Source organism: Sardina pilchardus, chromosome 3 (assembly GCF_963854185.1).
Source record: "Sardina pilchardus chromosome 3, fSarPil1.1, whole genome shotgun sequence".
Lineage (NCBI taxonomy): Eukaryota > Metazoa > Chordata > Actinopteri > Clupeiformes > Clupeidae > Sardina > Sardina pilchardus.
Window position 1 is genome coordinate 17,967,740 of NC_084996.1, and position 25,835 is coordinate 17,993,574.

The 25,835-nt window shown below is 43.3% G+C and overlaps 4 protein-coding genes and 4 non-coding genes across 9 annotated transcripts; 1 reads left to right on the forward strand and 7 right to left on the reverse strand.

Annotated features, from left to right (window-relative positions):
* Positions 1–113: 113 nt before the first annotated feature.
* On the reverse strand, positions 114–9,295 carry snrnp70 (small nuclear ribonucleoprotein 70 (U1)). The gene is made up of 10 exons (XM_062532259.1): positions 9,093–9,295; positions 8,174–8,327; positions 7,813–7,875; positions 7,507–7,561; positions 7,257–7,321; positions 7,006–7,068; positions 6,832–6,913; positions 2,078–2,179; positions 1,854–1,953; positions 114–1,735 (listed from the first exon to the last, which is right to left on the reverse strand). Exons 2-10 carry the CDS (start codon positions 8,318–8,320, stop codon positions 859–861), a joined length of 1,554 nt encoding a protein of 517 aa, XP_062388243.1. The 5' UTR covers positions 8,321–8,327; positions 9,093–9,295; the 3' UTR covers positions 114–858.
* Positions 9,296–9,958: 663 nt separating this feature from the next.
* On the reverse strand, positions 9,959–15,042 carry LOC134076154 (uncharacterized). The gene is made up of 6 exons (XM_062531156.1): positions 14,905–15,042; positions 14,765–14,801; positions 14,467–14,594; positions 10,486–14,179; positions 10,222–10,303; positions 9,959–10,114 (listed from the first exon to the last, which is right to left on the reverse strand). Exons 1-6 carry the CDS (start codon positions 15,015–15,017, stop codon positions 10,083–10,085), a joined length of 4,086 nt encoding a protein of 1,361 aa, XP_062387140.1. The 5' UTR covers positions 15,018–15,042; the 3' UTR covers positions 9,959–10,082.
* A 2,596-nt stretch (positions 15,043–17,638) lies between these two features.
* rps11 (ribosomal protein S11) lies at positions 17,639–20,122 on the reverse strand. The gene is made up of 6 exons (XM_062532264.1): positions 19,975–20,122; positions 19,205–19,345; positions 18,913–18,988; positions 18,453–18,582; positions 18,054–18,186; positions 17,639–17,777 (listed from the first exon to the last, which is right to left on the reverse strand). The coding sequence occupies exons 1-5, from the start codon at positions 19,987–19,989 to the stop codon at positions 18,063–18,065; spliced, it is 486 nt and encodes a 161-aa protein (XP_062388248.1). The 5' UTR covers positions 19,990–20,122; the 3' UTR covers positions 17,639–17,777; positions 18,054–18,062.
* LOC134077664 (small nucleolar RNA SNORD35) lies at positions 17,848–17,928 on the reverse strand. Its single transcript, XR_009938709.1, has one exon. It is a non-coding gene; the product is annotated as a small nucleolar RNA SNORD35 (small nucleolar RNA).
* On the reverse strand, positions 18,251–18,331 carry LOC134077663 (small nucleolar RNA SNORD35). Its single transcript, XR_009938708.1, has one exon. It is a non-coding gene; the product is annotated as a small nucleolar RNA SNORD35 (small nucleolar RNA).
* On the reverse strand, positions 18,660–18,742 carry LOC134077666 (small nucleolar RNA SNORD35). Its single transcript, XR_009938711.1, has one exon. It is a non-coding gene; the product is annotated as a small nucleolar RNA SNORD35 (small nucleolar RNA).
* LOC134077665 (small nucleolar RNA SNORD35) lies at positions 19,053–19,136 on the reverse strand. The gene has a single exon (XR_009938710.1). It is a non-coding gene; the product is annotated as a small nucleolar RNA SNORD35 (small nucleolar RNA).
* On the forward strand, positions 20,075–25,740 carry LOC134076948 (apoptosis regulator BAX-like). 2 transcript variants are annotated; one of them, XM_062532263.1, is made up of 6 exons: positions 20,075–20,371; positions 21,454–21,523; positions 22,121–22,279; positions 22,487–22,622; positions 22,816–22,920; positions 24,347–25,740. In XM_062532263.1, the coding sequence occupies exons 1-6, from the start codon at positions 20,299–20,301 to the stop codon at positions 24,443–24,445; spliced, it is 642 nt and encodes a 213-aa protein (XP_062388247.1). In that variant the 5' UTR covers positions 20,075–20,298; the 3' UTR covers positions 24,446–25,740. The 2 variants fall into 2 exon arrangements, with proteins under 2 accessions (XP_062388247.1, XP_062388246.1); XM_062532262.1 differs by having other exon boundaries at positions 20,077–20,371; positions 21,451–21,523.
* Positions 25,741–25,835: the final 95 nt, after the last annotated feature.

Below are 25,835 nucleotides of genomic sequence, written 5' to 3' on the forward strand. Positions count from 1 at the left end.
TTTAAATTCAGTCAAGTGGATTCACGGACATTCTTAATATTTGACATTTTATTCACACACACACACACACACACACACACACACAATCAATAAATACAATTAGAGACATGGGCTAAGTAAAAAAGTATTTATTAAAGAGAATGGAGATGCAGTACAGAATCAAATAACACCAAGGGAGCGGTTCACAAAGGCTTTCAAAAATAAATCAAAACACTTACAATAATTACAAAGAAAAGCAAAACGTGTGAACCTATGGCAACATTCTCTTTAGATTAAAACGCAATCTGAGGTGAATTAGCTTCATAAAGCGGAACCAATTTACTGTTCATTTGTCTCTTGCGTATTGAGTTCAAAGAGCTGGTGTGGGGAGACATTTTCAAAAAATAAACCAACAATAATTGTCATGTGAAAAGGACGACAGAAGCATATGAAGCTTGGCATCTCACCTAAAACAGTTTCGATGCTACTGCTGACAGAGACCGATAGTCCAAAAAGCACAAAAGTCGTCATAGATACAGATGTGTTAAAGTCAATTTATGACAAAGTAAAGATTGAAGTGGGGGGTCTTTTCTTGGACAGAAAGGGGGCTTAGAAGCCACAGTGGACGAGTGGGATCAATTTCATAAGTTCCTATAGATGCTCTACGTCTTCAGACAACACAGCCTGGCCTCAACCACATTGGTTAACAGTAGCTTCATCACAGCTTGCTATTCCTATGTATAACTGAGCATACTCCAGGTAAGCGTGAGGGGGGAGGGGGCCCATGTGGTTGAGCCCTTGCCCCAAACCTACATGTCAAAGGACGACAGGAACAAAAAAATGCAAAAGTACGTGATGTGTCAGTAGGGTTCGGTTGCCTCAGTATTCATCGGCCTGGGCCTCCATTTTATAGCCGTTCTCGTTGGAGCCGTAGTCTTCGCCGGACTGCATGGACTCCTGGTCCATCATCATCCGCATGCCATCCTGCGAGCCCTCCTCGGACCGGGGTGGCATGGAGTCGGCACCCTCCTCACCGCCGTTGCCCAGTCCCTCCATATCACCAGAGGAGGGCAGCATCGAGTGACGATCCTCCCTCCCACGGTCGCTACCGCGCTCGCGGTCACCCCGGTCTCTCTTGTGCTCGCGGTCCCTGTCTCTGTCCCCCCTCCTCCTCTCACGGTCCCTATCCCTGTCCTTGTCCCGGTGACTCCTCCGCCTGTCTCGGTCTCTATCCCTCTCTCCTCTATCCCTGTCTCTGCCTCCTCCTCTCCCTTCCTCTCCGTCCATCCCTGGCTCCTCCCCACGGCCCATGTCGCCGCCGCCGCCGCCCATCTCGTCCATCCCTCGCTCTCCTCGCTCTCCTCCGTCTCCCATCATGCCATCCATGCCGGGGCCCTCTTCACCTCCCTCCGCTCCCTTCCCCCTCTCCCTGTCTCTCTTCCTGTCCCTGCTCCTGCTTCTCCTCTTGCGCTCGCCGCGGTCTCGACTCCGCTCGCGGCTGCGGGCGTCTGGAGCTGCTCCTCCTGGGCCACCTCCTCCGCGCTCCCTCTCTCTCTCCCTCCTGGGCCTCCCTTCCTCTGGAACAGGCCTCTCTCGCTCGCGGGAGCGGGAGCGGCGTCGGCGTTCTCTGGAACGGGAGCGGCGGCGCTCGCGCTCCTTCTCGACAGGAGGGCCGCCGCCGCCACCACCGCCGGCGCCGCGCGGCTCACGTTCTCGGCTTCTTTCTCGGTTTCTTTCTCGGTCCCGGTCTCGATCGCTGGAATTGCAAAAGCAAGACGTTCAGATTTACGTGGAAACTCCTAGAACTCTAAATGCAGTTCACATGCCATGTAGACACCAAAGAGACAGCCAAAACGGATGTCACAAGCGCTTACCCTCCGATCGGCCGGTCATCGTAGCGGGAGGTATCATCCCTCCCAGAGTGCTTAATGTTGACATCTGCCCCACCCCTTCTAGTTCCACCCAGGCCACCACCTATGCAGAGAAGAGAAAACAAAAATTATAGTTCTGCAACTACATACTGCCGTGTGGACAGAGACGGGTTGAAGTAGACTTGTGTGTTAACCCTGGCGTGTGTTATACTTGTGTGTTAACTTACCAAGCCTACGTGGATGCCATCCTTTCACTGTGCGACCTCTCTCCACATCCACGAGCACCCTTCTGCCGTCTATCTTCTTACCATCAGCGTGCTTGTAGGCAGCTACAGGGAGGAATGAGAGAGGAATAAGAAGAGAGAAGGCTGGACACAAAATGGAGGACTGTCCTGTTCAGCACACTTCTGTAGCCCACACAGAAGAGGACACCTGGATACTGCTTACCTTTGCCAGAACCAAGAGGAGAAAGGAGGGACAGGGGAATTTCAGGAGAAAAAAAAAAAAAGTTGAACTCTGCTTTTGACCCGATTTGAATAAAAACGGCTCCTTTCACTGATCTAAAAAGGAATGGAAGCTATAACAATAGAACCCTACACTTAAAATTAAGTCAAGGGCTTTGCACTACATCTGATACTGAGCAACCTAATTGTTACACTAATGCAGGAAGGCTCTCTGCCCTGTCCCCTTTCAGAAATCTCAATTCTGAAATATCAATCTGAGGTTCCCCGACCATCACCCATTGTGACATTATATAGGTGGACCTCTAACACAATGATGCAAGGCAAGTTTTGTCTAGTAGTCCAGACTGCTCAGCTGCCCAGATCACCTGGTTTGCCTCGTTTCTTGTTGCACTTTTCTGAATTTGCCACTAGTGGTGGGGACCAATATCAAGCTTAAACACCAGAGGCTCACTTGGCTACAAACACTTCTCTCTCCAGAAGATCCTAGAAAGTTGTCTCCAGTTTACTGAAGCCAAGCAATTTTCTGTATATGTAAGGCAATTGTTTGCTCATTAAATGAATATGATTAACGATTAATATTAAATATGTCCATGAAAATATATCAGTCCAAACCCTGCTTTAATTGCTTGAAATCAAACAGATTTCCTCATAGCTTCATGACCCAGGAGTTTTGCAGCACCAAAATGTTATTGCAATAACTTTGCACGGACTATTAAGTTGACAATTATACACAGTCAAATTGTTCACTCACCGTTCGAGAACGAATTCAATAATGTATATACGTATATATTACCTACTTTGTCAGCAAAGTTAAACCAGTGGTAGAATCTCCAGGCTTTCTTGTGCTCCGAGAGCAGTTCCAAATACAACGTGACCTAAGGGATTGTATGCTGGGCCCTTTTCATTTCACTGCAAGATCTCAACGGGATATAATTTGGAATGTGGAGAAGTGTGGGAATTTAGACCTATCCCTACTAATCAATAAACAATAACTAACAATGAATATGTTTAAGGCAAGAAATAAATATTGACACTGCTTAAATATGTGTATATTATGCAGTATATAACATGTATCAATGCCTAACTGAAATATCACGGTTGAGCAGCATTCAGTCAGGGTTCCTTGCCATATCCCCCAACCGTTATGATTGCTCATATGACTGGTTCACTGCACAAACTTTTGTGCTGTGCTATCCACAGTGGACATCCACTGCACCTGTAGGTCAACAAAATCACTTACAACTTCTCTACACAAACATTGCGTCTTGTGCAAAGTTCTGCATACTCGAAGTCTGTTGGTTCATAACACAGGTCTGTCCGCAAAATGCCGGGCTGGATATTCGCATCCACATTGTCAACCACAACATCCACAACTCATGAGTTGTCAACTTTGTGTCTAAGAAAGTCACAGACAACACACAAACATGCTCCACATTCATCCCATTAAGGAGGTACCATCTTACCTGCCACCTCCCTTATCTCCAAACATACAGCACCACTGGTTCACATCACATACGCACTCAAACAAATAATACACAAAAAAAGTGATTGCGTTTCTAAAATTTACTATTGTGATCTACATGTACAGCTCAAAATTTAACAGGGAAAAAAAATATTCCAACCGTTCAGACGAGCGTCGCATGGTATTCTGAAGATCACCAGAAATCCTACGTCCAGGTTAATTGGTACAATATGAAATCATTGTTTAAAAAATGAACTGATAAAAAAAAAAGTAGTAATTTAATCTAAGGTGATGAGGGGACCACATACTAGTCACCACATACTAGTACCTGCATCCAGCATCTTTCCCAACTGCAGCCAGGGCAGTTATTTCACCAGCTTGGATATGGGCCTCAAGTACCCTGGAGGGGACCTTCAGGAAACACAGCTTACAGTCGCCTCATAGTTCCCATAACTTACTCATGACGGCTAAATAACGTCCAGTCCCTTGACACGAAAAGATCTGGTATCCATTTCTTTAGTGGATTGGGCGCGATCCATCTTGCTACTCTGGGTCTGCACTGCAGGTGAGGTGAAGATCCAGTGGCGTAGGGCACAGAGATCGTTTTTCAACCAATCAGAGGGCCTTACCACAAACCCCCACCTCTCTAACCAATGAAGAGGGCCTTACCATACACCCTCACCTCACCTAACCAATCAGAGGGCCTTACCACAAACCCTCATTAAGCTAACCCGAGGGCCTTACCATAAACCCTCTCCGTTAACAGCCACTTCACAAAACAAGCTTTTCACTGCCCACCCTGCACCCTCCCCCACTATGTCCACAAAATGTGTGCCTAATGCTGCGTTCCATTTGCCTCGTAAGTGGTAACTGGGAATTTGGGGTTGCATCACTCCAGTTGACCACGTTCCAGTTGTTAAAAGTTATAAGATAGCTGAGCATTTGTTAGCAATAGTCTGTTAGCTATTGTTACCAGATATAGCAATATCAGTTTGTAACGATGCATTACACAGCATTTAACACTAACTAATGTCACAGTGACAGAGGTTGGACAATATCGTTTCTACGCTTAAATTAATGAGACAAATAAGACCGAACTGCTAATAAACGGTTTCTACAGCTCTTTTACTGTTTATGGGCCATATATCTAGGATATTCGAACAAGTTGAGAAGTAATAATTACGTCTTGGGGGGCTTTCCAAACGCAACTTCCTACTCGTTAGTGGAAATTATGACTGGGAATACGACTTACGATTACAACTGGAATGCAGCATAAACCCCAAGATCAAGTAAGATACAAAGGTATCTTAGAAATCTAAACTTAGCTGAAACTGCTACAATTAGTGTGAAGTGACAACCTCAACTAGATGCATCTGGCTGGACAGGTGAAAGTGCTACAATACCTACATATTACCATACCAGACACTGTCTTGGAATCAGGGGTCTTCTTAATGTGTCTGAATGTTATAATCTTTCCTACCATATGTCGGGTAACTTTCTAAATATGGTGAAATGTGCAGTGAAGTAACTAAAATTAAACTGTTCTTGTAAAGTCTGAGGTCTGGTTTTGTTAAAGCTCGTCCTCTCCTGTGTGTTCCTACGTGTGCTGTATGAAGTTCCCCTCCGTCGGCATATTCTATTAAAGCCCTTTTTGATTTTCCTTCATTACAAAAACAAGAGTTACACTCCACAAGATTTAGGAGTAGGCCTAAAACACGGGGCAGCAGCTAAGATGCTCTATACACTATGAATGCAAGCATTCGGCATTTATCCCTCCACTCCTACCTATGACGATGCTTCTGAAGTGACTACTTTCACTTCTCAAAAGTTTAGTGCTCATCACAGGGAGGTTACAGCGCTGACCTATAGACATCCTGATTTTAAACGCCAATAAAGGAGCAACCAAAATCTTGGAGAGTATAACTCCTCTCGTTGGGCTAACAACTCTGATAAAAACCGTGGCTTTAAAAGAACAGTCAGACTGAGAGGAAGCCCATATCCTCAACTCTGACCTGAGGCACGTTCAATGCCCAAAACGCCTCAAATCACTAGTTATTCAAAACTGTCCTTGAAGGACCTCGCTAGCTTATCGAAAGGCATGAAAAATGCATCTTGCCCATTGAACGTGGCCCCAGCCTTAGCCCTAATGGGACATGAGGGTGTAAAGAAATCTTACCCATCATACAAACCCATCATACCAACCATATAATGAGCTGTGGTAGTAGGGTGTAGATGTATCAAAACCATCAGCATGATCTGCAAGCCAGCTCTGGCCAATAGCCATCAGAGATAGGCGGCTGCAGTGGCAATGAGAACAACACAGAGTTAATACAGAGCCATGGCCTCCTGCACCACTCATACTAACCTCAGCTGCACTTTTAAATAAGAAAAACTCAGAACAGAACGCTTCAGACAAACCACAGGGTCACCTTTAGCTTACCGTCGCCGCTCCAGCCAGAACACACCCTGGCACACCCCCCCAAGGCATGCCCCTAACATTTCACAACCGGCCTGATTGCAGGGGTGAAGGACACAGGGGTCAGGACTTGAGTCAAAACGCTCTCGTTTAAATAAAAATCCCTAGCTTACCCATAACAATGGCCCCCGCCCCCCTCCCTTCCTGCACACATGCCCTCATGGATAGGTGCACACACACGGGCAAAGTGCCAATGGTTGACCTTAAGAGAGACGCACACATACACACATACATACAAAGGGAACATGAAATGCCCCATTACACTTAGATATGTGCTGATTGTGATTGCATCCCTCTTCCCCTCCAAAACTTAACTCATTTACACGCTAGGGCAACTGTCTGAATGAATCAGGTCAGTCATGATAAATCTACTCCGAGTTAAAAGAACTAAATAAGATCCTTATTTTGAGTTTCCTATTTGCAAGCTTTTGAGATCCCACCAAGACCTTTAGAGATGCTCGTGACTAAAAAGAGGGCTGAGCCCACTAGTATTCAGCTGCCTAGTTACAGCAAGCTGCCTAGTCCTACTGTTACCCAATGAGGCTGAGGGCTGGGGGGAGAGGTCACCAAACTACTCACAGTGCATGTCCCTCTCGTGTTCATACTCGATGAAGGCGTATCCACGGGGCTTTGACGTCCTCTTGTTGTAGACTATGTAAATCTGTGCATGAAGACAACATCAGGGATGAGCATGACTAGGGGTTCCCATTAAACAAGCCTCGCTGAGAATCATTACAGAGAACGGGAACTCACCCTTTTGATGGGTCCATAGACCTCAAATTCTCTTCTCAGCTTGGATTCTGTGGTATCATAGTTCTGTAATAATAAAGCAAAAAAAGTAGTCAGTGGGAGGCAATTAGGTAAACAAGCAGTTCAACATTTATGCGTGATTCCTGTTAAGGAAGATGCGCCATTTCAAAACACCAAAGTGATGCAGAGATTAAGAGTAGATTTATTGTGGTGAATTACCACCATATAGAATATCAGAACAGGAAAGCACTTACAATTCGTGCCACAAACAGTGTCTTGAAGGCATCCCCTTGTGCATTTGGGTCGTTGTGAGGATCCCCTGCAGAGAAATATGGTACGTTAACTAGGTTGTTTCTGTGTTAATTAATCATCCATAAAATTGCACAACACATGAAATTGACAAACAGTCCTAATCATGGTTCAAACCAAATCAGTAATTACACAGAGCCATATTGACGGCTTATATGCACAACATGATAAACTGGAAGTGTTCAGAATCCTTACACAACTTCAGCTCCTCTTCCACAACAGTCTGTCTTCTCTCAATCTTCTCTCGTCTCTAGAAGTGGGGTAAAACAAAAACAAAAAAAATCATCAGACAAGTTTGGGCATCTCACTGCAATACATTGATGCCTCACTCCTTTGAAACTAAATGCATACACTTTCCACTATGCACAAGCCGATACCATCCAAAATGTGTATAGAATGATTGCCTTTTCACACATCCATTGTGGTCTAAACAACAGATAGTCGTTCAAAACCAATTGGCAGTCATTCACGAGTGATTGTGATTCAGATCAGTGGACTCACTTTTCTTTCCAATCGCTCATCTCTAGTTTCGGCTCTGGTGGGTGGTGGAGCATCCCTGGGGTCCTAAGAACAAACAAACAAACAAAAACGATGTTAACTGACCTGCATGGCAAAATATACGTATCACTTTCTATGTTTGTTATTTACTATTATATGCAAAGACATACAACTGGACAACCAAGACAACCTACAGCCAAACTCAAGCATAACTTTGGAGTAAAAAAATAGGGTCTATTTACAGTAGTTAAAAAGTGCAACCTTTAAATTGAGAGCAAATTATGGAGGAGTATCTAATTATTGAATTTAATTGAATATCAATATCAGGGGTAATGTTATATCAATATCAGGGGTAATGGTATACCTCAAAGTGTTGAATGAACGGCGCGATTCCACAGTATGGCTGGTTGTGGTGTTTCTCATGAGGAAGCTTTTCCAACTGGGGCAGAAACGGAATGGGGTCTCGGGGGGCAAACAAAGCCAGTAGGTTGGGGGGAAGAAACTGCGTCATGGCTTACCTAGAAGACAGGGTAAAACATTTAATTCACATTAAACGTTGTGCACTGTTTACCGTGTGCGTTACTCCCCGAACTGTGACCTGTGACGATAACGTTATAGAACTGACATTTATTCTCAAAAGGTGGCGATTCGTATTCTGATAAATCAAGCGAGCTGAAGTGTCGTTCGGGGAGAACAGTTGAATTAGCACTTGAATCTCCCATTACAGAAGGCTACCAACAACCCCCCATAATATGGACTTTCGTTAGGCTGCGCTGAGCAAGTTGGTGCGATCTGAACGGTTCCGTATCCTGAAACACCTAAAGAACACAGGAAGATAACTTATGTGCCAATATATTCAGAAAGGATCCAGTTTGATGTGGCCTAACGTGTAGTTATGTTAAGAATTGAGTGCTGCAACTTACGGCCACTGGTCGAAATACACATTCGAAAGCTCTATGTAATCAACTGTTGCTAGCCATTCTGCTAATTACACCCATGTTGAAAGCTAGCCCGTCAAAAAAGTCCAACCACCTAACCTTTACTTGCTTACGTTAGCCGCTACACAATCAACAATCATTCGTTCTATGACAAATACAGCAATGTTAACGTTTCACGATCATCCACTATCCATTGATGGATATAAAAATGTATGAAAATGGTACAAGTGTCGGATATTTCGCAACTCACTAGCTAGAGTGCAGTATTTCACTTAGCCAAAGCTAGGGACGAGCTAGCACCAAAGCCTCCAGTACAGGCCTCGTGCCATCAATCGACTAACTTACCTCAGTTCTGCATTCAATTTTCGCACGGAAATTCTCCAATACCTTGGGAGAAACCGCTTGTGTGAAAACACACAGAACTACGAGCGCACAAGGTTAATCCCCAATATGATCCACTGCATTCAATCGTCTTTCTCTAGTCGTGCACAGCGTGTTTCTCTGTTCACAGGTAAGTTTCGTCGTCTCTTGTGCTGCCTTCACATAAAATGGCGGGTGGAATGCCGTAAACCTATATGGTCGGCTTTGCGACAGTTTTCAGTTGAGAACATCAGTTGACGAGAGGGGCGTGTCTCAGTTTTTTTTTACTGTCTCACAGATGACTCTTTAGGCTATTATTATATACATTTTAACAGTTCAGTATTTTCAACTTCATGTGTTCTACCATATTTTTTACAGGCTATTCTTTCTATGAGAGCAGAGCTTTAGTTTGAAACAGATAAAATAGGCTAGGCCTACAGTTTAACAATTGGATTTCATTCACATGTCTGTCTGTTCAGGTTCAAGATTCAAGAGATGTCTTTGTTACATAGTTACAGATTATACTAGCAGTGAGATATAACTTTAATCTGGTCAACTCCATGACTGCAAAATCCAGAGTCTCTCATTTATGGCCATCATACTAAAGTGCTTGCAAACCTGATTTCAGAACAAGCCGTTATGGCGGGTGTATATGGATATGTTTTGATAGGCTATAAGCTAAATTATCTGCTAGAAAGCACAAGTAAGGTAGTTCACAAATAAATAAAAAGGAGAAGTTGGAAACCATGTAAAAGCTGTGTGTGCTTCAGACATGTTGTTTGTAATGAGAGGCGAGAGTGTGAAATATGCAATTTTCTACAAAAATGAATACCATGTTGGATGCGGAATGTTTTTATTGATGATATTTGAAGAGACAGGAGGACTATCATCATCTCCTCTTCCTGGAGTTATTGGGCTTGAAGACATTTGAGTCTTAAGCATCACAGAAAAAAAAAAATGTAGTCTGGGCGTTGTCTATTTTTGTCGCCGTGATTTCCTGCTAGAAGCTGTTCAAAGACCACACAGATTGAAAATAAATGAAACATATACAAACTGTGAGTTGGTCATCCATGTATGATGGCCTATCATCAACCTTTAAAAGATTCAGACTTACTAATGGTCCTGTCATCCGTAGCTGTGGTAGGCCTACTAGCTCTTTCAGTATCCGTGATGCTTTCACTGTAAATGTCGCTGTCCTGATAAGCAATTAAAATGTACATTTAGCGGTGCAGATATAAACTATCCAAAGTGGTGGCAAAGCTTAAACATAGCCTATGTGACCTCTAATTTACCAAAATGGAGGATTGGTCTGGTGATGTCGTCAGCTGACTTGTATTAAACAATAATAAATCTATGTGCAAGGAAGAGTGGTACTTACTTCAGTGTCTGTCCTCTGCAGACTGAGATGGGTAATTGAGATTTGGTCGGTGATTTCTTTGGCCATGATGTCAGTCACCCTATCTAGAACCCGACATCCAGAGACGTCAACATCCTTCACAAGGGGAAGAAGTAACTCTAGCACCTGCCTGATTACAGCGTTAATGGATCTCTCTGTAAAGGCATAAACGATTTCTGGGTCCCGTTCCACAACAAGTTCTCTTTTGCGCTCTCCAACTGTCCTTGGTCTCAGGATTGCCGGGTCAGAGGCATACCTGAAGAGCACAGTGCCAGGTGCTCGGCCACCACCTAAGTAGTTGTACACTCGAGTCACCAAGTCATCAGTGAACGGACGGAGAACTCCATGTGATACCAGATTATCCAGCTTTGCTTTTGCAGTGTCAGCATCATCCAGGTGAAGTATCATTCTCTCTGTTATAGTTTTCAAAGCTAATGTAGCTTCAGAAAGAGTGTGGAATCCCTCAGGAAAGGCTGGCTCACTAGAATGCTCAGTGAAAACTGTGGAAGCTTCCTCCAGGGGGGCCACAGGTCTGGCTTCAGGATGGTTTGGACGAAAAAATAATTGTTTCAGTTTCTTACCAATGCTGAGATTGTTGACCTTTGCGTTTGGGCCAGTCATGGTGGGGGACGGTCCAGTTCCTATTTCAAAAATGTCTTCATGTTGGGGAGTTTTTTGAGATGACATGTTGACAGATTGCTGTACAGTGACCTCAGAGGCCTGTGACTCAATTACATCCTGCGATACTATTGGCACTGCTGGGATATTGTGTGCTTTCTTTGGATGTTTGGCAAACAGATGTTTCAATTTCTTGGTCACGCCATGATTCTTGCCATCTGTCATCCCGTCTTCAGTGGCTGTCACACAAGTCGTTGTTTCCAAGATGGGAGATGCTTGAGCCGTTTCTTGGGAAGGACCCATCTCTGGACTTTGAGACGTCTCAATTACTGTGTTTAAGGCAGCATAGCTACACTCAGTTGATTCAGTCATAGTTTGTACTTTGTCAGAGGGTACTGTGAGGAGCTCATGTTGGAAAGATATTTCAGCGGATGTGCTCATGGCTGTTTGTAGAGTTGCCTCAGCATCGGGAGCAGAGCTGTCATCTGGAGTCTCGGTTGTCATCTCAGAGTCCAGGGAGGGGGCTACCTCAGTGTGAGCCTCAACTGACTGCATGGTAGGTCCAACATCAATGGGTTTAGGGGACTTACTGAATAATGTTTTCATTTTTTTACCTATACTGTAACGGTTGGCTTTGGTTTCTGGGATTGTTTTAGCAGGGACATGCGGGAAAGATGTTTCGGATGAGGCACTCATGGGTGGTAGGGCTGCTTCAGTATCGGGAGCAGACCTGTCATCTGGAGTTTCGGTTGTCAACTCGGAGTCAAGGGAGGGGGCTACTTCAGGGATGGCCTCATCTGGCTGCATGGTAGGCCCTACATCAATGGGTTCAGGGGACTGTAGAGTTGCCTCAGCATCGGGAGCACAGTTGTCATCTGGAGTCTCAGCTGTCATCTCGGAGTCAAGGGTGGAGACTACCTCAGATACGGCCTCATCTGACTGCATGGTAGGCCCAACATCAATGGGTTTAGGGGACTTAGTAAATAATGTTTTCATTTTTTTACCTACACTGAGACGGTTGGCTTTAGCTTCTGGGATGGTTTTAGCAGGGACATGCTGTAAAGAGGTTTCAGATGAGGCCCTCATGGGTGACTGTAGAGTTGCCTCAGCATCAGGAGCACAGTTGTCATCTGGAGTCTCAGCTGTCATCTCGGAGTCAAAGGTGGGGACTACCTCAGATACGGCCTCATCTGACTGCATGGTAGGTCCAACATCAATGGGTTTAGGGGACTTAGTAAATAATGTTTTCATTTTTGTACCTACACTGAGACGGTTGGCTTTAGCTTCTGGGATAGTTTTAGCAGGGACATGCTGTAAAGAGGTTTCAGATGAGGCCCTCGTGGGTGACTGTAGAGTTGCCTCAGCATTCATGTCCAGACGCATGTCTGTGACAGAAGTGCCATCTCCCTCACCGACATAATCAGATGGAGGTGTTTCTGGCAATCTGCCCACCGATGGCTGTTTATCTGCCTTACAGAGGTATGATTCTGAGTCTGGGGCACAGGTCTCAATTGCCATCTCTTCAGAAGAGGAAACTTTATCTTTAGTGGCTTCAAGGGTGGTAGAAGCTCCTGCTAAAGGCTTTGGGCTTTTGGAAAATAATCTTTTGAATTTTCTTCCCATAGTGTGTTGGTTGTCCCTGGATATGACCTCTGCCATTTCATCAGCAGGTGGAGATGTTACGGCTGGGTCCTCCACACTGAACGACTCAGGAGATGGAGAGTTCCTGGTTACTGCGTCGACCACAGCATTGCCCTCGTCTTCGCCAGTAGATATTAATGTCGTTTCGTTCTGCTCACAAATGTCCATGCTTTGGGGAGTTGTTTGTAAAGATGTCACATTATGTTGTATTACCTCCACTGTTGCAGTTTCCGGCGATGCAATGGAAGAAGAGCTCATGGTCTCTAATTCTGACTCAGTGGTGTATGACACAGTTTCAGAAATGCTGGTGGATTGAACTGTATTCTCCTCAAGAGTAGAAGTTGTGTCGGGAGTCTTACTTGAAGCTTTGTGGCCAAAAATCTTATTTTCTACAAAGAATATTTTCAATCCTTTCCCCACTCCACGCTTTTTATCTTTTGACTCACGTTGGCTTGCTGTTGGAGATACATGTCCATCCTTCTCATAGTCTGGCCTGTCCATGGTGGCTTGCTGTTCTACGCTTGTTAGAGCTTGAACTTGAGGCTCGTCTGTCAATTCACCTACAATGTTGCCATCACCGAGGCCTGCACCTTCAGCATCAGACTGGTCTGGCCATTCACAGCCATCTTCGGGTTGGATACCATCATGGCACGTCTCCTTAGCTGGTGGGACAGTCTTTGAGTCGGGTATGATGTCTTGTGACCGGTGTATAGTGAAAAACATCCTAAGCTTTACCTGTGCACTGCACAGAATTCGGTAAACTTTGTTGTGAAATATCTTTTGGGTGGCATCATCCTCAACACAGGGCTCTTCCTGGATTAGTGCACTTTGGCTCTGGAGCATTTCAACTTCCTTTGGCTCAAGGTTTTCATAAAGGTCTTCTAAATCGGTGATAATTGTGTCAACAATTCCACGTGCGTTGTCATGCACAGACCTGACAGAGGCCAATGAAGTATCACTACTCTGTGGCTGTTGGATCTCATTAACATCATGTTGGCTTGAAGAACCCACAGGTGTCAGCAGAATGCTACTCACACCCCTTGAAGCTCTACTGATTTCGTCCTCAGAGCAGAGTCTATCTGCACCGTCATGTAGGCTTGTGGTGGACCTCCCATCTGGATCTGGTAGAGCCAAAAGCTCAGAGAGACTCTCACAAACAGCTGGTGTGATGTTCAGCTCCTGGGACCGCTTGTGGGATGCCTTAAATAGTTTTGGAAAGTCCTTAATTTTGTTGACCATCCCATGAACATAGCTAATGAAATGTTCTTTACTTCCAGCGTTGGCTTCATCAGAAGATGGACTCTTCATGGAGTCAAGGACAGTCACAAATACTTCTTTTGTTACTGGAGCCAGCTGGACTTCAGGTACTTCTCCAGTCATCTCCACAATTTCCTCCTGGTCGTTCTTAAGCAGCTTTCTGTGACCAGTCAAATATTAGACAAAATACATTCAGCTAATATAGGAACAATTGAAGGAAATTGCTTGAAAATGTCTCTCTGTGTGTGTGTGTGTGTGTGTGTGTGTGTGTGTGTGTGTGTGTGTGTGTGTGTGTGTGTGAGTGTGAGTGTGTTTTTACATGGTGAGATGTTGCACATCAAATTCTTAAACTTATTTCAATCATACAAATGTTCTTTAGCACATTCTATATAAAGCAACAGTATGAATACTATATGTAACAATGTGATGGTAATTTGAATTTCTGACCGATCATGATAGCTGGAAGAGAGGACATTAGTCCTTTCCTCTAGTTCTGCCATGGTTTGTAGGATGTTTCTCCTGACACGCTCCTCGGTCCATGAAGAAACCATCTTTGCTAGCTCCTCAGGAGACATCTTTTATGAGTGGAGACGTGTAACCAAATGAGACATTCATTTTTTGGAAGCAACAAGGACATGAGTTATGAAGGAACCAATGAGGATAAATAATCAAGTCTTTCGGCCACAGGCCTTGAGATGAACAGTCCTACTCCAAATGAACGCCATGTTTATCTATTTGTACTCACGTTGTTACGTATTCCAGAACAGATTGCCTGGAACTGCCTGTTGGTGAATAAATAAGGACACTTATTTAGTAGAGCAACAAGTAGGATAAAGGTGAACTATGTCTGCCGTGTAGAATGTAAAGATATTTATCAGGACATACATCATGGGTAGTCTCATTATATCAATCATGAGGTCATATCTGTCAACCTCTGATGAGGTGTCTGGTAAACATGGAGCTTCAGCTCCGTGCGTGGAATGGTCAGAGTTCTCCATGTTCACCACTACGTATTGGACAGCAATGTCTGCAATATACAAGAGCAGAGAGGCAATCAGTACGATATCAGCACAGTTCAAAAGTATGACATTTGTTTGCGCTATGATGTGGAATTGGTAATGGCATATTAACAAACAGACCAAATAATTTGATCAGTTTCACTGTTGTTGGCTGTTATTGTCTGGCTTCAGGCAAAGTTCTCAAATAACATGAGAACATAATGAAAATGTGCTATGTATTAGGCCTACACCCTAATTGAAGCATCTTAGGGTTATATCCATAAATGGCAAAGAACCCCTGTTATCTTTCTAATTCATGAAGAGTGGTGTAAAATAGCCTAACCAGTGGCACACTTACCTCAATTTCAGAGTTGATATTGTAAGTGCAGCCAAACACCTCACTGCCCTCTACTGAAGTTTATGGAAGATATACCTTTCCTCTGCTACTGAACTGAAGTTCAGCTGCTGATCTGTAAATCACGGGCAAGTTTAGTCTTAGCTTTGCAATAGCCTACTGTAAAACAGACAAATAAATGAATAATAACTAGATTACAGATTAAGAATTCAGAATTGTAATTTACATGTTAGTTATAGGCGCACTACATGTGTCGCCTTCTTCACAGTGTCATTGTTTTTTGCTCTCATAACAAGGTTCCTGTCAAGACTGACTTACCGAGGGTATAGGTATAGTTCCTGAGGTGAACTGGGCCCACTGCTTAGGCTGTTTCATTTTATGTCGTGTTTTATACCTCAGCAGGTCTCACGTCATAGACAGGGCCCTACGTTGCACGTATGTCATTGTTGCGTCAATAATTTCATCATTAATTTTGAAGCAAGAAGTTGTCCTAAACATGACATCACATTCAAATAATAATACAAACCCACGTTATTATAAATGCGTCGTTTTTAACTGTTATGCTAGCCTAGGCTATATAAAAATAGCTCACATTGTCCTGAGATTAGTCTACATTACGTAGTAGTCTAGTTGTTGATAAAATTATCACAAGCTGATAATAATAAAAAGACGCCAGTAGGTGGCGCCCTTTAGCTTTCTGGTCCGCTGTATAACATGACCGCGCACATACGGCTCGAACATCTGATGCCCCCAGCATGTAACTCGCACACATAATCGCATGAAAATAGTGCGCTCACAGGTAACCATATCATCCATATCAAGGCCATATCCTTGATGGCTGGTTGGAATGATTTGTTTGTTCTTCACATAGAAATGTGCAATTAAAGTGAATGTGTGTGTATCATACAAACACTGGCTACCTGATAAATAAAAGCATAACTCAACAACTGGCAAATTGTTGCAGTGTTGCTTATGTTGGGCCCATCCCCCAGGTCAGTTCAGCCAATGGTATTTCACAGATCTTGATAAAAATCAGTTTCTAGTAGGCTAATAAAGCTTATCATAAAGCCTTGCCATTCCAAAATGCAATAGCTAGCCCTGTGTTTACAACCAATAACAGCAGAAGTTCTGGTATAAAACAATGACACTTTCTACAGACCCACTTAAGTGACCTACTGACCTTTTAGATTACACTGCCATTGAAAAGTTTGGGGTCACTTGGAAATTAACTCTCCCATTATACACAAAATACCAGCTGAATCAGTTGCATTGCGTTTTTTTTTTAATCAGGGCAGCCGTTTTCAGATTTCAGTATGTGTTCAAAATTGCAAAAGGGTTCTCCAATGTTTTCTCGGTTAGGCCATTAAAATATCAGATTAGTGAACAACATGTGCCTTTGAAACACTGGACGAATGGTTGCTGATACTGGGCTGATACTTATATAGATATTACATTAAAGATTAGCCATTTCTTTCTACAAGTAATTTACAATATTAATGATTAAAACAAGACATTAAGTGACTCGAAACTTTTGAACGCAAGTCAAAACACAGGTCACGCTATGTTTGACTGAGATGCATTGTAATTGGCATGTTTTCACAGCAAGATACCTTCAATCCATTTCCACAAAACTCGCCAGAAGACAGCAATTTTCTTTTACTTGGGGGGGGGGGGGCATAGCACTGGACCCCCTCAAGTTACTAACTTCCTCTTGGTGGGCCCTTTTCATGTTTGTGCCCAGTGGTCCTTCTATAGTTGTAAAAGTATCAAACACATTTTGGTCCTTCTATAGTTGTAAAAGTATCAAACACATTTTGGTGGGCCCATTTCATGTTTGTGCCCAGTGGTCCTTCTATAGTTGTAAAAGTATCAAACACATTTTGGTCCTTCTATAGTTGTAAAAGTATCAACCACATTTTGGTGGGCCCTTTTCATGTTTGTGCCCAGTGGTCCTTCTATAGTTATAAAAGTATCAAACACATTTTGGTGGGCCCTTTTCATGTTTGTGCCCAGTGGTCCTTCTATAGTTATAAAAGTGTCAAACACATTTTGGTCTTTTTGTCATGGCTCGTGTAAAGTGTGACGTCAACAATAGTGAGCTCTCTTCAGCACCAAACAGAAAGGGGAAAACACTGTTACAACTGTAGCCAATATGATTGTTAATTTCTTAAAGTATTAAAAATCGTCTGGTGGAAGGATGCTGTAAGGTAACCTTCGATTCAAGTGTGGGTTTGGTTGGGATCTGTCTAAAACACAACTCAAAATATTTGTAGACAAGATGTTTTATTTCTCCCTCAAAATACAGCACATTTAAGGGTTCAAACAAACAGGTCCTTTGACAATGTCTTAAAACTTCTGGAACTGTTTTCTTGGCGCCGGCTGCCTTTGTGACTGAGACAACATCCCTGGAAAAAAAAAACAAGAATGCTTAATCAACATGCTTTGCTCAACATGGTTCACTTGGTTAAGCTACAGTTAACTGCATCAGTAATGCCTAAAGGCGTTGTCGTCAATGCCACAGACTTGGAAGACCATCGTGAGAAGACATCATTTGCAGGTTAAGTCACTTATACCATTCCATGGGAAAATATGTAGAGATTAGCACTCCAAAAAAAGTAAGCTAAACATTTGGCCCTCAGCAGGGTGAGTCATAAACAGTCACACCTGTCATTTTGACTTACCCTACTGTCTTAAAACTTCTGGAACTGTTTCTTGGCGCCTGCTGCCTTGGTGACTTTGAGGACATTGAACCGTACGGTTTTGCTGAGGGGTCTGCACTCTCCAACAGTGACGATGTCCCCCACAGTAACATCCCTGGAAAACAACAAAGCTTATTCAAAATGCTTTGCGCAACATTGTTCACTTTGTTAAATTGCAGTTAACTGCATCAGTAATGCCTAAAGGCGTTGTCGTCAATGCCACAGACTCGGAAGACCATCGTGAGAAGACATCATTTGCAGGTTAAGTCACTTCTACCATGTCACGTTAAAAAGATTATGAAGAAATTGCTACTACAAAATAAGTAGACTAATCATTTGGCTCTCAGGAGGGGGAGTCAGAAACAGTCACATTTGACTTACCTAAAGCAAGGGGAGAGATGGACTGACATGTTCTTGTGCCTCTTCTCAAACCTGTTGTACTTGCGGATGTAATGCAGGTAGTCCCGTCGGATGACAATGGTCCTCTGCATCTTCATCTTGGTCACAACACCTGTAGGAGGTAGGACAGGACAGCTAAGGTATTGAAAACATAAATACAAATGTGCCACCTCACTGATTAATAAATAAGTGGCTGCATCAGTGTTGCCAAAAGGCAATTTCGTCAAAGTCTCAAGACTTGGAAGACCATCGTGAGAAAAACATCACTTGCTGCCAAGCACAAATAGTAGCAATTAAGTTAACATACAAGATCAGCCTTCCAGAGAGACACTCAACATCAATAGTCATGAGTGTAGAGGCAAGTTACAAACAAAAATAAAGTTGATGGGCTAAGAGGAATAAGACATCAGTCACATGAATCAAAATAAACATAGGACCTTACCTGAGAGAATACGACCACGGATGGACACATTTCCGGTGAAGGGGCATTTCTTGTCAATGTAAGTGCCTTCAACAGCCTGCAAATGATAATTCAGACTTCATTGCCATCCTTGACACAAAAGGCTTCTTATTTCTACAAAGGGGGCTGCATCAGCATTGCCATTAGGCAGTATCGTCAAAACCCTTAGGGCTTGGAAGACCATCGTGAGAAAGTAATCATATGCAGTAGTGAATAATGTCAATAGTGTTTTGGGCTTACACACACACTCACTGAACCACAATATCCAACTCACCTCTCTGGGGGTCTTGAAGCCCAAGCCAACATTTCTGTGATAGCGTGGGAGTTTCTCCTTGGCAGTGTCTTTACCATCTGCAACCAGAACACGCTTCTTGTTCTGGAAGATGGTGGGCTGCTTCTGATAAGCCCTCTCGTTCTGAGGAAATAAAACACAACACATGATAGGTTACCCTCTGAATACAACGTGCAAAATATGTCAGGTTAATCCAACGGTCTGTTACATTCTCCTATGCTCCTTAGAGAAAACTCCACTGGGAAGTTACATGAAATTAAAAAGTAAGTCCTACCAACTCATGAACGTGACAACATGCCATAGAACTCCATAGAGCATTGGACTTCCTGCTAACATTAGCTGGGTGGCTAACTATTTGTTAGAGCTTGACTTAGAATTGAGCTAACGGATAGGCTTTGACCGGGAATCCAACGTTGAGACATTTCCTTAGTGCTTCTAAGCTATGAACTCTACGCACATAACAAATTTGCGCCGCACTTATGGAAGAGTTGGAGGTAAAGCTAGCAAGAAGGCTAAGCAATCCTAAGCAACTTCAATGCCGAGGCCTCAAACGACGAACTCCACATTGTACAAGAGCGTGTTCATACCACTGGCAATCATTCAATTTCCTAACGTTATTTTCGGTCAAAGCAAGCATTATTGCGAATCCGATAATATTCCTTACCACTTACGTATAAACATGTGACAAAATGCTCCCACTAAACGTCCTATAAAAGCATATTTATAAAACCACGCGTCTGAGCCGACCATACCTGAGCGTCCGCCATCTTCGCCAGTCGAGTCGTAAAGAGAACTACACATGCGCGCGAAGGCCCAAAGACGACACAGTCCGGATCTGACGCAGTAGGGCGCTTTTTAGCTGTTGTCTGGTGCTGTTTTGCTAATTGCGCGAGCTACTACAACAGAGAGGTCTTATGGGGTTTTTTTTTCGCGAGTTTAAACGTGTTATTTAACAAATAATTTACTAAACCTTATATCATTCGTGGTTAGGTTTGTGTCTGAATTACTGATCAACAAAAACCAAAACACGGGACTGTGTCACTTGTTCCCAACATAAACTTCCTTTCCTCTGTCAGATGACGACAGGCGGAAACCCTGAACAATATTTTCATCAGAACATGGCTGAGCTGCCCGGAGAAGGCGATGCGGGTAAGAAGCATATACGACAAAATGTATCAAGAATTTGGATATTATCAGGTTTAGCTTGCTGGATGTGTATGCCATATGTTTGGGATGACATGGTATTCCTCTCGATTTGATTGACTGCGATTAAAGCAAGCTAACGCATGAACGAAGCTATGATGACATCAGGCTGTTTAATTTTGTGAAGCTACTCTGCTAGTTCGCTAGTCTTTGCCCGACAACAACATTCCTGTCGTATGCCCATAGAGCAGCTCCTGGGAGTGTTGTCATCGTTCACATATTATTCCAATGTCCTCGGTCTGTTTTTGAAGTTGTTTTGGTTGCCTTTGTGAGAGTGTTTAATTACAACGCAAAGCAGTTCTGACAATTGTCATTGAACTAATGTGGCGTGTTGATCGGCGGATCCGCGTCGGAATCGAAACTGTCGAAGCTTTCATCGCAGTTAAATGCTTGACTTTGTCACAGTAACGTTTAGTTAGTTAGGCCTAGCCCTGTTGTAAAAAGATACATTTACGTTGACCACTGTAACTTTATTCTGTATGAGAATTCAAGTTATATATCACTGGTCAAGTGGTTTCAACAACATAGGTAAAGACAGCATTGATAATGAACATGGACCAAACTCCAGTATTTATTGAGGTGACTGCCGCCTATCAGGCTTCCAAAAGGTCTGGCTGTTCATTTACGAATGGAACTAGAGGAAAGATACTCATAGCAAAACTAGACTTGCACTTACTTTCTCTTTGTATATGTACCAATGTATTTTGCCAACGGTGAGGATATGCCACAAACGACCATGGCAATGCTCAAAATAGATCTGTACTGAAAATAAATAAATGTCAGAGTAAAAATGCAATGACTCAGAGCTTTTTCAGCTGTTGCTGACTGTGTACATAAATCACACGTATACACATTACAGTTATGTAAAGACCAACAGACTACTTCAAGTGCTGTAAGTCCAAGCCTCTTTGTTAGGATAAGCAATAAAACAAGGGATTATACAGAGCTTCTTCAGTATTGTTTACAGTAGGACTTGGGCCCCAGGGTTGCAGTAGGGTTTGACTTGATACTTTCTCTCTTCTCAGCAGGTAAACCCACTGGGTCAGCAAGTACAGCCACTGATAACGTCCTGGAGGTGGGAACTGACTTGTTGAAAGAGTGAGTGTCCTACAGTTGAGTGTGTCAGAAATATGAATATGTTATATTATGCAGAGGCGGACTGGACATCCCGGGTTCAGAAAGTCCTGCCAAGTACTTGATCCAACCATTTAGTGAACCATCGCATCCTAATTAGCTGCCAGGCAGGTAGATCAGATGAATAGTGATATCACCTGTGTTAAATGCACTGGTAGAAAGTATATATGGCAGGACTTTTACTCTCTTTAACCAGGAATGTCCGCCTCTGTATATACTGTTTGTAAATGAATGATGATGATGTGGGCTTGCTTCCATGTCTCTTTGAGGGCATGTCTTCATATCATTAGATTCATGAACCAAAGGATGATTTACATTTTCACTGCAGACTCTGACAATTTCACTGCATTCTTAACATTAGTAATCATATGCATGTGACAAATAAACATCCTTGTATCCTTGGATTTACACCTACTAATGTACCTCTTGTTAGTGAAGGGGATTTGTTAATGAAATGTAATCAATACCATGATGTCCCCTCATCACACTCTCTCTCTCTCTCTCTCTCTCTCTCTCTCATGCCAAAACGGTCATGTTTCATCTATTACTGTCTGTACTCAGATTCATATATGAGCGGGTGCGTCGTCATGGTAACCCGGAGGCATCGGTGACGCGGAATGAGCTGGGGGGGAAGGAACTGTGTGACCCCAGCCACAAGCGACTGGCACAGTGCCTACAGCAGATCGGAGATGAACTGGACAGCAACACGCAACTGCAGAGGTATGTCCATGCTGTCTCGTTGTTACCAGATGGGGGCAGTGTCACCCCCCGGGAGTCTTAAGTCCATTGGAATCCATGCAGAGATGGGCCCTCTCAGACACCTCACTACAAAGCCATCATAAGGATGAATATTCAGATGGTAACTGTTCCTCATGTCCTCTCTTTCTTTCTCTCCTCTCGTATGTCTCCTGCGCCACTTCTCATCAGCATGATCAATGACTCGGCGCTGAAGCCCACCAAGGATGTGTTTGTGAAGGTGGCCTATCAGATCTTCTCAGATGGGAAGTTCAACTGGGGCAGGGTGGTGGCGCTGTTCTATTTTGCCTGCCGACTAGTCATCAAGGTGAGAGCTTCTCTTTCACACTCCTGCATCAATATCACTTTCCCTGATTCCCTTTGTGATTGCCAGACTGTTTGAATAAATAATAATAATCCATATCTGTGGTGTTAACTTGCTTCCTGAACTTCCTGCACTCCATTTGAGTTTTGTATATTAATCTCTTTCAACCAATTGCCTTCTTCTTCTCCTTTGACAGGCTTTATTGACCAAGGTGCCTGACATCATTCGCACCATCATAACCTGGACTATAGACTACCTTCAAGATCATGTGATCAACTGGATCCGTGAGCAAGGTGGATGGGTAAGTACACAACCTTGGTTTCTCTCAGCCATCCAGTCACTTTAACTGGTGATGTTGTTGGGGATGATGATTATGGAAAAACTGTTTTGATTTGAACTCTATTTCATTGATCAAATTCATGTCAGTTCTTTTCAGTAAGGAAAATGTGTCAATAAGATATGAGGCATTGTTTTTGGCTTATTCATTTTGGGAGTAGCAGGTTTTACAATTTCCAGGTTAGCTAGTATTGGCTAGATAGGTAATAAACCTGGACAATTACTAATCTATTGCTGCATGCAGTTTGGTGCTAGCCTGGAAGTCAGCCAAAATGTACCCCACCCACAAAGTTTGAGTTTGGGAAGTTCAGTCTGGAATTACTCTGTTGAGAAGTTTGTCTGAACCAGAGGTGGTTGGGCTAATCAAATAGTCTGGGTGGACTTTATACGATAATAGGCAGATGAGCAATAGTGCCTAGTTGTTCACATCATCTGAGTGCGCTCGAGTTCATTTTGTACAACAAAGAGGCTGTCGCTAGAAAAGCTAGATGTTTTGCCATCATAGCTGTTCGAGATATGTGTTTGGCTGTTTTCCGTACAGGATTCAGATGTTGTTGATTTTTGTTGTTGATTGGTTAGATGTGTGCAGAGGCTTTGCCCCTTCTGTATTGGTTGAAACACACGGCATAATCAAATCCAAATGGACCGATTCCGATTCTTAATAGAATTGGAGTCTGGCTACGCCAGGCTGATTTTGCACCACAAAATTACAATGCCGCTATATGTGATGTATTTAGGGTCAAAATACTTGCAAATGGCATCCGTGAGCCCATACACAGGGCTCTTCTAACTTCCCACACAGAATGGTGCTTGATTCCAGTTGTTTTACCTTATTTGTTTATATCTGTTGACTCAGTGGCAATAACATCAAGAACCACAGTGCTTTCTCTTCCTGTAAAAGGGTGATGATGCGAGTTGTAAAAAACAAGTTCTTCCAGTGTAGTGTGAGCTGTACTGATTTGGAAACAGAGCTAAACCACACCCCAGGCGTTTAAGTTTATTAGGCAGTGATGCAGTAAACTAATATGCATGGAATGGAATGGAATGGAATGGAATAGAAAAGGTCTCCTAAGTAACATCATGGTCTTTGTGGAAATGGAAATCTAGATTAAAGTAAGTATCTTATCTTATGAGAGTGAAAATGGAGGCAGTGTTACTGGAGAATCTGAAGCAAGTCAAGATCAAACAGTACAGGACAGCATAACAGTAGCCAGTGAAAAACAGCACACACTGCTTTGTGTTGTGGACATCTGTCCCTCAACACTGTCAGAGTTGGATTTGATATCCACCTCTTGCTCCCACCAGCTCTTGTGTGTCCTCTCCACAGGTAGATGGAAATGGAGCTGTGTAATTGGTGGCATGAGTAACCTTGATTGCTTTGTGTCTTTCAGGAGGGCATTCGGTCCTACTTTGGCACGCCCACGTGGCAGACTATCGGCGTGTTCCTGGCGGGAGTTCTCACCACTGTGCTGGTCATCCGCAAAATGTGAAGGGGAGGAGAAAGGAGAGTGAACGAGTGATAAGAGAGGAGGAGAGAGAGAGAGAGAATGAAAGACAGGAAAGAAAGGGCGGAGGAATGGAGAGTTGAAAGAGAAAAAAACTGGCCTGGAGAAAACCCAGTCGAAATGCTGGGGATGATTAGTGGGAAGACAGCGATCTAAGATGGCCGACGTGAGCGAGGGGGATGTAAAGGTCGTGGGTGAGCGAAGGAACGACAGAGTACAACTTTCATTACATTTACTTACTCCTGCCTCCTGGCTGTATGCTGTACACACACACACACACACATACACTCACATAACAGAGCCAACGCTGAAGAAAGAGAGAGGGCAAAAGATGGGAAGAATGAGATAAGCGAGAGATGAATGAGAGAGTGAGAGAGAGAGGAAGGGTGAGGCGGACAGGCAGGCAGGCAGACAGGCAGGCAGGCAGGGTCAGTAGCGACAAATGAAATGGCTTATTTATTTATTTCCAATCAAAGCAAACAAATGGTCACTGCATTCAAACTTGACAATCTTGGTACAAAGTGATCTGTCAAATCTCTCAACCCACCCACTCAAATGTGAAATGCAGAGGAATCATCATCATGGATCGCTACCACTCGCTATACGTTTCTCCCCTTTTGCACTGCAACTCCTCAACCATCTCCCCCCTCTTCTCCCCATCTCCATCTCCTGTCACGCTCAGCAGACACCACAATGGTCTCTCTGATCTCTCTCCGAGCTCAGAGGTCTTGTTAGAGTGCACTTTATAGGGCTGTGTTTTGATGTGTAGAGGCGCAGGTGGAAGCACTGAGTGTTTACATGTGTGTGTGTGTGTGCACGCTTGCGCGTGTGTGAGTTCACACACATACACAGGCGTACACACAACTGATTGTGAGGGGCAGACGGACCTGTGGCGAATTACCTCTTGACAATATAGTGTTGGGTGTACTGTATTTTTTAAATCTTGCCTATTTATACTCGCCCCAGTCTCATACTCGGCTTGTTTCTCCTCTCCCTCCACATCCTTTGTCTGCTGTTGGAAATCCAGTCTTTTTTTTTTTTTTTTTTAAAGAAATAATTCAGTTTCAGTTGTCAGTGCCTTGGTTTTTTTGTTTGTTTTTTTTACAACTATGAAATCACTTTAATACAACTCTCTTTTTCATCTTTTTCTACACTTTCGTAAAAATTTCTACAAAAGTACAGGACCCGTTTTGTCACTGTTGCTGATCTTGTTGCAGTGGCCGATTGTTTGTTTTCTATGTTGTTATAAGATTAAAAAAAAAAAAACATGTTTTTACCAACTTTAATATGGAGTTGATTTTGATTTTGGTGTGTGTGTGTCTGTGGAGGGCAATTTAGATGAAGTAATCCAAGAGAATAATTAGAACAGGAGAGT